Source organism: Periplaneta americana, chromosome 11, assembly GCF_040183065.1.
Source record: "Periplaneta americana isolate PAMFEO1 chromosome 11, P.americana_PAMFEO1_priV1, whole genome shotgun sequence".
NCBI classification, from domain to species: domain Eukaryota; kingdom Metazoa; phylum Arthropoda; class Insecta; order Blattodea; family Blattidae; genus Periplaneta; species Periplaneta americana.
The window spans coordinates 132,420,197-132,432,442 of NC_091127.1; the positions used below are offsets into that span (position 1 = coordinate 132,420,197).

General features: G+C 32.9%; 1 protein-coding gene across 1 annotated transcript in view; it reads right to left on the reverse strand.

Moving 5' to 3' along the window:
* The window catches only part of LOC138709337 (uncharacterized), a 439,964-nt gene that overhangs the window by 240,324 nt on the left and 187,394 nt on the right, over window positions 1-12,246 (reverse strand). Inside the window, exons 16-17 of the mRNA XM_069840036.1 lie at window positions 11,212-11,420; window positions 7,882-7,958 (exon numbers count right to left, since the gene is read on the reverse strand). Coding sequence (XP_069696137.1) covers window positions 7,882-7,958; window positions 11,212-11,420 — 286 coding nt within the window. The remainder of the gene's footprint in view (window positions 1-7,881; window positions 7,959-11,211; window positions 11,421-12,246) is intronic.

Here is a 12,246-nt window from a genome sequence, read left to right on the forward strand (position 1 = left end):
GTTCTTTATGGTTGTGAAACTTGGACTCTCACTTTGAGAGAGGAACATAGGTTAAGGGTGTTTGAGAATAAGGTGCTTAGGAAAATATTTGGGGCTAAGAAGGATGAAGTTACAAGAGAATGGAGAAAGTTACACAACACAGAACTGCACGCATTGTATTCTTCACCTGACATAATTAGGAACATTAATCCAGTCGTTTGAGATGGGCAGGACATGTAGCACGTATGTGCGAATCCAGAAATTCATATAGAGTGTTAGTTGGGAGGCCGGAGGGAAAAAGACCTTTGGGAATGCCGAGACGTTGCTGGGAGGATAATATTAAAATGGATTTGATGATGGATTAATCTTGTTCAGGATAGGGACCAATGGCGGGCTTATGTGAGGGCGGCAATGAACCTCCGGGTTCCTTAAAAGCCAGTAAGTAAGTAATCATTAAAACGACATGATGAAATCATATGATTTCTCTTAAACTTCATAATATGATTTCATCATGTCGTTTTAATGATTACAATTTATAATTAAGAAATTTAAGGTCAATGTTACATTTTAATTACAATTTTATTACATATAATTTTAATATCTGTATTCATTTTAAATTTTCAGATTGTTTCTTACCAAAGAGTTAACCATACAAATAGTTATTTATTAATATACGCATATTAATTACCAGGTACATATTTCACAGCTAATATATAGTAAAAAATTGCATAAGATATTGTGAGTCAAATGCCTGATGATGCCAAAGGGCGAAAACGTTTGCATTTCAATGTTATAATATACAATGATCATTTACTTTTGTAAGTGTTATTGATTTTAAACCTATGATATGTCATTTAGACTGAACTCTAAATAAATTTATGTTATGTCGTGTCGTGTCGTGTCGTGTCGTGTCGTGTCGTGTCGTGTCGTGTCGTGTCGTGTCGTGTCGCGTCGCGTCGCTTCACGTTACGTTATGTTATCTTATGTTATGTCGTGTCAAGTCATGTCATGTCATTTTATGTCATGTCATGTCATGTCATGTCATGTCATGTCATGTCATGTCATGTCATGTCATGTCATGTCATGTTATGTTATGTTATGTTATGTTATGTTATGTTATATGTTATGTTATATGTGTTGTTATATGTTGTGTTATAAGTTATGTTATAAGTTATATGTTGTTGTGTTATAATATGTTACGTTACGTTACGTTACGTTACGTTATGTTATGTTATGTTATGTTATATTGACTATCGGAATATCTCTATCTTCATGCTTACTAAGATAAATGTCATATTCCAATGCTCTTTATATAGACCTAGATTCTTTGAGCTGAAACTATTCACAGAATATTCACGGAAATGTTAACAAGAAAAATGTGAAAATAGAAAATGTTTATTTCAAAAAACCTGGTGGTCTTAAATTTTTTTACTTACTGTGTATTATTTATACATCAAATTTGTAGGATTCAACACTACTACACTAATTAGAAATATCACAACACATAATATTTATTTATTTATTTACTTATTTACTTATTTATTTATTTATTTATTTATTTATTTATTTATTTATTTATTTATTTTTATTTATTTACTAGCCATACCCGTGCGTTCCGTTGCACCTGTTAGAAATAAATATAAAGTAATTACATAATTAAAGTAGGACGTTTGATCCAGGGAACATTCGTGTTTGTTAGAAGGATAAATCGTTTAATATGTTACTTAATTGAAATTGCGTTTAAATAATTAAATTGCGATCATTTTGGTCAAGAGAGCACTCATTTGGCGCAATGACAATTCCTTTAACATGTTTCTTATTTGTTATTACACGCAATAGTTTAATGAAGATTGACATATAATTTAGTTTTAATGTGTAAACTTTATATATAATTGCTATATGGTTCCATTGAATTATGGTAATAACTTAATTTTAACCCTTGTTTTCTACGTCTTCAGTAAATGGCGTTTGGCACACTATGGTTCTGAACCCTTCAAATAACTTAAATAGTGTTACAGCATAAACAGTGATATGTAAATATATTTCTTTCTTTCGAAAATGTAAGAATTCACGATCTCCTATGTACAATTGGCATGGAATGAATAAATGCGTTTTTTTCTTCCTACTCAAAAATTTTATATTTTGCACATGGGAATTACTGCAGGGACAACAACGCTACAATCTGAGGAGGTGGTGAAAAAGTATTGTATTGTTATTTTAAAAGTCTATCAGACCTACCAAATTTTGCATAGAATAAAACTTATCGGAAATCATTTTTTAAGAAATTTTTGTTATGTAACATTTTTCACAAAAAAGCAATAATAAGCGAGATAATTCGATTTAATTCAGGTCCCGTTAAATGAAGTATTTTGAATGCCATATAGCCTAAAATCTAAATTACAACGAACTTAATTTATATTTCAATTTTCATCGAAATCCGTTCGGCCATTTTCGCGTGAAAAGGTAACAAACATCCAGACAGACAGACAGACAGACAGACAGACATACAAACAAAACTGTCAAAAAAGCGATTTTAGGTCTCAGGATGAATAATTATACATGTTAACACCAATTATTTTTGGAAAAGCGAAAATTATCAGAACATTTTAGGCTACATATTTATTATTAGTTTATATTATATTATTAGTTTATATTATATTATATTGCATTATATAAAAAGTGCGTTCATAACGGATGTACTCCGATAAGTTTTCAATTTGTTGTGGGGGCTCTTGAATCTCAGAAGCAACAACTTTTACAACAGCGCAACATAATCTGCTTGCCTCATTACCCAATTTTTTTTTGCATTGCATTTATTGCATATATAGCCTATTTTACGTATTTTAACAGGATTCGACTGAGCACAGTTAAAATTTGAATTATAAAATAATGGATTGCTAAGCTAACGTACTATTACTGCATACTAAATCAATACACTCTCGTTGTTCGTTAATTCTCTGAGATTAAAATGAGTGTGTACATAAATATTATTTTAAGAAATACAGAAAACGAATGTACAAAAAAGCCTATCAAATTTTCTGAGCATAGGAAGCTATTTTAATCTTCCGTGTCCTCGATTTACTCAGAAGTTACTGTAATAACTTTATAGCAGTATGTAAATCTAGAGAAACTACACTTTCCAATGGTGAAATAATAAGTAATTATACAAATCGGTTAATTTAGCTTCCGATGTTACTTCATACAAACACAGAAACATTATCTGTAGGCTAAGTTTAATAGCTTTCGATTGTTGCTGTCCGAGGCCCCTTATAGACGAAGTCATTTGTTTTTTAATTCATTACACGGCCTTAGATGGCAGTTATTTTAATTTTAAAACTCATTTATCTCATTAAATATCAGTGCTGTCAAAAATTTTCAAGGAATAAAACTTATCGAAAATTATTTTTAAAGAAACTTTTGTTATGTAACATTTTTCACAAAAATCAATAATAAGCGAGATATTTCGATTTATTTAATTCAGGCCCCCTTATAACCCCCCTTTTAAATAATGTATTTTTAATGTCATATAGCCTAAAATCTAAGTTACAACAAACTTAATTTATATTCCAATTTTCATCGAAAGCCGTTCAGCCATTATCGAGTGAAAAGGTAACAAACATGCAGACAGACAAACAGACATACAAACAAAAATTTCAAAAAAGCGATTTTCGGTTCAGGGTGGTTAATTATATATGTTAGGACCAATTATTTTTGGAAAATCGAAAATTACCAGAAAAATTTCGGCTACAGATTTATTATTAGTATAGATTTATTTATTTATTTATTTATTTATTTATTTATTTATTTATTTATTTATTTATTTATTTATTTATTTATTTATTTATTTATTTATTTATTTATTTATTTATTTATTTATTTATTCATTTATTCATTTATTTATTACATCATTCTGTATTCAAGTCATGTCGGATTAGATATATTCCAGTTCTTAATCTGCCATCATCCACTATGATTACAAATGAACAAACATATGGCAAACTATAAGTCCTACTAAGTTTCTGCTTAATATTTATTATTATTATTATTATTATTATTATTATTATTATTATTATTATTATTATTTAAATACACTATATAGTACTAATACTTCCACGTTTGCTAATTTAATATAATTTATTTTCCTAACTAATTTATATAATTCACCTTCAACATATAACGATAATAGTACTTATTTACTTACTTACTTACTTACTTACTTACTTACTTACTTACAAAAGGCTTTTAAAGAACCCGCAGGTTCATTACCGCCCTCACATAATTCTGCCATCGGTCCCTATCCTGTGCAAGATTAATCTAGTCTCTTTCATCATTTCCCACTTACCTCAAGTCCATTTTAATATTATCCTCCCATCTATGTCTCTGCCTCCCCAAAGGTCTTTTTCCCTCTGGTCTCCAAACGAACAGTCTATATGCATTTCTGGGTTCGTCCATACGTGCTACATGCCCTGTCCATCTTAAAAGTCTAGATTTAATGTTCCTAATTATGTCAGGTGAAGAATACAATGCGTGCAGTTCTGCGTTGTGTAATTTTCTCCATTCTCCTGTAACTTCATCCCTCTTGGCACCAAATATTTTCCTAAGAACTTTATTCTCAAACACCCTTAATCTCTGTTCTCAAGTGAGAGTCTAAGTTTTACAACAATACAGAACAACCGGTAATATAACTGTTATAATAATAATAATAATAATAATAATAATAATAATAATAATAATAATAATAATAATAATAATAATAATAATAATAATAATAATCTATACTAATAATAAATCTGTAACCGAAATTTTTCTGGTAATTTTCGATTTTCCAAAAATAATTGGTCCTAACATATATAATTAACCACCCTGAAACCGAAAATCGCTTTTTTGAAATTTTTATTTGTATGTCTGTCTGTCTGTCTGTCTGTCTGTCTGTCTGTCTGTATGTTTGTTACCTTTTTACGCGATAATGGCTGAACGGATTTCGATGAAAATTGGAATATAAATTAAGTTGGTTGTAACTTAGATTTTAGGCTGTATAGAATTCAAAGTACATTATTTAAAAGGGGGTTATAAGGGAGCCTGAATTAAATAAATCGAAATATCTCGCTTATTATTGATTTTTGTGAAAAATGTTACATAACAAATGTTTCTTTAAAAATAATTTGCGATAAGTTTTATTCTTTGAAAAATTTTGATAGGACTGATATTTAATGAGATAAATGAGTTTTAAAACTAAAATAACTGCCATCTAAGGCCGTGTAATGAATTAAAAAACAAATGACTTCGTCTATAAGGGGCCTTGGACCGTAACAATCGAAAGCTATAAATGTTTCTGTGTTTGTATGAAGTAATATCGGAAGCTAAATTAACCGATTTGTATAATTAATTATTATTTCACCACTGGAAAGTGTAGTTTCTCTAGATGGACATAAAGCTGTAATGTTGTTACAGTAACTTCTGATATAATATAATATAATATAACATAATATAATATAATATGTAATATTATATAATATAATTTAAGTTATTTGAAGGGTTCAGTACCATAGTGGGCCAAGCGCCATTTACTGAATACGTAGAAAACAAGGGTTAAAATTAAGTTATTACCATAATTAAATGGAAACCTATAACAAGTAAAATAAAATATACACATTAAATCTAAATGATGTCAATCTTCATTCAACTATGGTTGCATGTAATAAAAATTAAGAAACATGTTAAAGAATTGTCATTGCACCAAATGAATGTCTCTGGATCAAAATGATCGCATTTTAATTATTTGGATGCAATTTAAATTAAGTAACATATTAAACGATTTATCATTCTATTAAAGACGAATGTTCCCTGGATCATATGTCCTATTTTAATTATGTAATTACTTTATATTTATTTCTAACGGGTGCAGTGGAGCGCACGGGTACGGCTAGTAATAACAACAAATAAACATAGTGAAACTTTGTATTTAAAACCAATAACTTTAACTTTTTCTTTTCTATATTCAATCTACTTATACATTATTTTGTTAAATTAATTATATAATTTTCGTAGCTTCATACTCGAATATTCAACTTCTATAATACCAGTCCAGTCAGAGCTTTGACCTTCTCTTCTAATTTTAACCCGAAAAAAAAAATTCCTAATTTATGCAGACTGCTAGCGTAAAAGACCATTAATTTTTTTATATGCCACTATAGCGTTTATTTTCAAAAAAATTTTATCCTCCCAATAATTTCTCAAATCATTCGTTGGCGCACAATTTAAAGCTATATGGACTGCGTCTTCCGCTAGTCCGTATAACGGACATTTATCTTTCTCTACGTTCCCTCTCTTATTCTTGAGCCTCAAGATACCTAATCTCCACTATGCCATTCCTGTTCTCTCTTCCCTTGAATTTTATCTAATATATCCTTCCTGCTCACAAAACGTTTTAACATCCCTATAGAATTTTTGTGATCCTAGGTCCTTAATATTACGAAAAATATCTCATCTCGAAATTTCGTTTGTTCTCTCTTTTACTATCCTTCCAATAGTCTTGAATAGATCAATATAATAATTCGTAGCACGACAACGCAGAGATCACCAAGGGAGGCACCGGAGTAGCTCAGTCGGTAGGGGTTCTTGCCTACTGATCCGGAGCTGTGCTCGGACGTCGCGTCGGTTCGATTGCCGCTTGGGCTGATTACCTGGTTGGGTTTTTTCCGTGCTTTTTCCGAACTTTAATGCTAATGTTAGGTAATCTACGGCTTCATCTTGCCAAATACCATCTCACCATCACTAATTCCATCAACATTAATAATATTGTAGTTGAAACAGTGTCGTTAAATAACCATCTAAAAGAAAAGACCAAAGACGATCAGTAAACTACTGGCCTCACATTCACATGCTTCAGGAGAGGTGAACAATCATGCAACCAGTACGGTGGTAACGTGTGGCCAGAAAGATAATCCATCAATCGGTATAGGTGCCGTATTACGCCATTTAATGCAGCTCCTCAAATTCATTACGATATTGGGTGGAACGTGAATCATAACTTTCATTGTAGCATAGTTAACCGATGCAATAATTAGCATTGGACATGTTTGCAGCTGAAAAACAAACAAATGCGAGAACTGCAAATATAAAAAAAAAAACACATGTTCAGAAAACTTCAGTGATCAACACTAGATTGTCCCAATTAGACAATCACAAGCAGCGCGACAAGTGATCTGCATTACCTCAAGGTCATCGTTTCAGACAAAATAAAACAAATATAGTATTAGCATAGTCTAGTATATACAGTTATGAAGCTCAATACGTAGTAAATATGCATCCATACATAGTTGCTAACCACTAGGGTCGCTAATATCGCCTCATTACAGACAATGAGAAATAGTACCGGCACAGTCTATTGTTCCTAGCACCCGCACAACCCAAGCTTCGTGACTGTATATACTAGACTGTGGTATTAATAGTATAGGCCATTCGATTTCTCGTGAAACATACTTGCACGTAAGGGGAAGAAAAAAGTGGACTGAGGAGCCTCTTTCCCTCGCTATGCTTTCACTTGCAGCGAGCTAGTCCCTTATCCCCATTACAAGATCTCTCCGTTGATCTACGACGCACGCAAGCATTTCGTTCCATGAGATAACCAATAATCTAGAGTAGTAATATTTTATTTAACGACACTGTCAACTGCATAGTTTATTGAGCGTCGAATTTTAATTTAGGCCAAAATTTGCTAAGAAATTTCATCTGAAGTGTGTTTTGCTGATGTAACGGAACTTCCCAACGTACTAAATTGAAGTGTTAAAAATTGGAAGTAGTGTCAAATATACTGAGACCATTTGAGAATAGTCTATGACTTGCATTAAGAAACAACAAAATATATTGTATGACAAATAATATTTGAAAAACATGTCTTACCATCTCTTTGTTTCTCTTTATCCCCATCGATATACGTTCCTGCCGAAACGAGGCCAAGAAGACAGATGAATATAAGTCTGTAAAACAAAAAATTAATTTATGTAATGAAATATCTCCTTACTCAATCATTACATCAGAATAAGTGACCGCGATTTGTTTATTTATCTTTGATTTCCAGCTACAGAATTCGTTTTAAAAACTATTACATGCTAATAAGACGGTACATAGGAAATGGTGAAATAAAAGTGACAGAGGTAACAGGCGAACTTGAAGGAATATGGCCAGCTACCATTTCTTCTGTTCTAAAACTGTTAGATATGCTCATAATCGAACCTGGATCGCATTGGGAAGAAATGTCCTCTGACAGGATTTATAAGATATTACGATTCATCAGTATAAAGTTAATCTTCAGGAGAAGATAGTGATTGAAAGCAATTTGTCTTTCTACTATACCAGTGATAAAAAAAAAGTTAAGGTTTGAGAAGAAATGGCAAAATGATTTCAGAACGAACGGAAGTACTCCCAGGAAACCTACCCGAACGCCGTCTTATTTCATTACAAATTCACTATGATTGCCATGATTGTCACTTTCGCTCTCGAGTGTAGAAAACTGAAGCTCTCAAATATCAACTGAAAATCTAAAAAATAGATCAACTATTGACCAGATATTTTGTATTCGGCAGTAAATGGAGAAAAAATGGGAGTATAAGGGTACAGTGCATCACTTATTCATAGATTTCAAAAAGGCATATGACTCTGTTAAGAGAGAAGTTTTATATGATATTCTTATTGAATTTGGTATTCCCAAGAAACTAGTTCGATTAATTAAAATGTGTCTCAGTGAAACGTACAGCAGAGTTCGTATAGGTCAGTTTGTCAGATGCGTTTCCAATTCACTGTGGGCTAAAGCAAGGAGATGCACTATCACCTTTACTTTTTAACTTTGCTCTAGAGTATGCTATTAGGAAAGTCCAAGGTAACAGAGAGGGTTTGGAATTGAACGGGTTACATCAGCTGCTTATCTATGCGGATGACGTGAATATGTTAGGAGAAAATCCACACACGATTAGGGAAAACACGAGAATTTTACTGGAAGCAAGTAAAGAGATAGGTTTGGAAGTAAATCCCGAAAAGACAAAGTATATGATTATGTCTCGTGACCAGAATATTGTACGGAATGGAAATATAAAAATTGGAGATTTATCTTTTGAAGAGGTGGAGAAGTTCAAATATCTGGGAGCAACAGTAACAAATATAAATGATACTCGGGAGGAAATTAAACACAGAATAAATATGGGAAATGTCTGTTATTATTCGGTTTAGAAACTTTTATCATCCAGTCTGCTGTCGAAAAATCTGAAAGTTAGAGTTTATAAAACAGTTATATTACCGGTTGTTCTGTATGGTTGTGAAACTTGGACTCTCACTTTGAGAGAGGAACATAGGTTAAGGGTGTTTGAGAATAAGGTGCTTAGGAAAATATTTGGGGCTAAGAGGGATGAAGTTACAGGAGAATAGAGAAAGTTACACAACACAGAACTGCACGCATTGTTTCTTCACCTGACATAATTAGGAGCATTAAATCCAGACGTTTGAGATGGGCAGGGCATGTAGCACGTATTGGCGAAATGCATATAGAGTGTTAGTTGGGAGGCCGGAGGGAAAAAGACCTCTAGGGAGGCCGAGACGTAAATGGGAGGATAATATTAAAATGGATTTGAGGGAGGTGGGATATGATGATAGAGAATGGATTAATTTTGCTCAGGATAGGGACCAATGGCGCGCTTATGTGAAGGCGGCAATGAACCTCCTTAAAAGCCAGTAAGTAATTATCCAAGTATTTTATTGCTTTTTGGTTAATAACCAGTGTCAAAAATAGTCCTTTAACGTGTAACGTCCATACTCGGTCAAGAGTAAGAGAAAACGTGAAAGTATTTGGTGGAGTGATTTGTTATGCTGCTCGCAATCGACTTTTGTTTGCCTTGAAAATCTTCGGGCCAACGTCATATCCGATAAACTGAACAGTTTGAATGAGTCCATTCCTATACATAAGGGGAGTCGGTGTATCTATACAGGCTTCATAACCTGCTTGGAACAATTTACTATATATAATCCATGAGGGTTACATTATATTATTTAAAATAATGTTATTCAGTTATGTTTTGACATGGTCAAAACAGACTCATGCACAAAACGTGCAACTATAGAAAGTTAACAGAAAGTTGATATTATCCACAAACAGATTAAAAGAATAACTATTTACGGGATATTTTTAATGTACTTTTCTTCTTTTTTTGGGAGGGAAGTTACCGGCGTAGCTCAGTCGACTATGGTGCTTGCCTGACGATGTTCGAGCTTTTCCCTAACCATAATGCAAATTTCAGGTAATCTAAAACGAATCCCCGGCCCCAACGCGCCAAATATCATCTTGCTAACCAATCCCATCGGCGCTAAATGGACTAGTAGTTGATACAAAGTCGTTAAGTAATCAACTAAAAACAATAAACCTGTCAATTTTTTGGCTATAAAAGATTTTTAATAATTTTCCTCTTAATAGTACAATAAATATTCAATCGCATAGCTATTTGCTGCATGTAAGTGTCTATTATATTCACCTCCTCGTTGGAAATGTGCGACGACACAGACGTAATTCGAGTGTTTCTGCGTTGTTTAAAGCAAGAATGCAAAATCAGGAGCTGAAGAAATACATTAAGTGAAAGGTGAAAGAGTTGTCAATAATGGGACTCCATCAAACTAGCTTAAGCGATTCAATAACGGACGTCTAAGCTTTGAAGATAATTTCGCCCAGGAAGCGCCCCTATTCTATAGAATGAGGCTATATCACCGATCACATATATCAGATTGACCCCATGTTATGAAATGGCACCATAAAACGAGAACAGCCACCAGGTCCTCCACAGTCGAAAATTAATTTTCGATAACGACTGCTAGATGAAAGTATAGTTTCAATCTATTACTTCAGACAATTCTGTAAATGTTATAAAGTACTTCTTTTGCAGTCGCTAGATGGCAGCATAGTGAAGTTGATAAAAGGTGTTATCTTGAAAGTCCATTAAGCTGATCAATCTGTTATATGTGATCAGGAGCTATATCCATAAAACTGGAAGAACAGTCACTAGCAGCAATTGACAATAAGTCTTGGTGTTTCTAGGTCCATAGTTCGTAGCTATCTCCACCAATTTGGGATTGTGTGTAAATGGTGAAACTTATATCCGTTTGAACTAACCGCAGCAGACACATGATAAAAAACTTTTGAGACGACCTAGCAAATTTTAATACGTTATATCTGTGGTTAAAAGATAGTCTTACAAAGTGAGTTTTGTTCCCGTGGAGAAGGATCGCGAGTCCTGGATGTAGCACAAGTCAGGATCCACTTTGAGGCTGTATGATACATCAGCGTCTCCTATCAGGGCCTCGAGGGATTCTGTCAAGGAAACCGTCAGATCCTCCGACGAACAGGATGCTGGGATGCAGAACCCCCAAGTCATTGTCGTGAACTTCGGGATAATATGCCCAGGCTGTAAGAATATCAATATTCATCAGTGTTCAGACTTGCCTTCTTCAAATTTCCATTAAATATAGAACAGGCCTATAACTATTATGTTTCGAAGATTGGATATACTTTAGTTATAATGTAAAAACCGAGGAAGATGTCCCACTCTTTGGAGACTTTACAAATTAATAAATTCAATTCAATATCGACGATTGGGGGCTGGAGGCAAGAAATCATAGAAAAGCAAATAAGGGAATGTTCGGTGGGTTCATTGTGACACACTATATTACAATACTAATACTATTCCTCCTAGAAAGATAAGAAATAAAACATATTTGAATCATCAGAATCTTTGTGATAATAATCTTCTTATTGTACATACAGGGCTTTCATTTCAAAACTTTCCAGTATAAATAATTAATTATTTAAATTGAATTCAATTTAATAAAAAAAAACATGTCCATTTAGATATTGAAGGGGAAGTCTGAAACCAGACTTACATTTTAGATTGCACTGCCACCCCCTGTCATTCCCATTTTTAAATTTCAAATGACACCCCTATATATTTATACTTAAATATGAAAGAGTATTAAATTGTTTATACACATCATTTATTTGTTTTCGCATTTTTTGTTTTCTATTGTCGCCTGGCAACGGCTATTATAGTGCGACTATTTTATCGAAAGTTCTTTATTTAGATTTTATCAGAGACAAATTTTCAATTTCAAAAAGACAATCTGAATAAAGTTCTGCGTTAGAGGACAGAAGTGCTAATTCAAATAATCTGAGCGAAAATTCCCTTCAGTGCTCACAAAAACGTACTGTGTTTCGCAAAATATAGTGAAAAATAC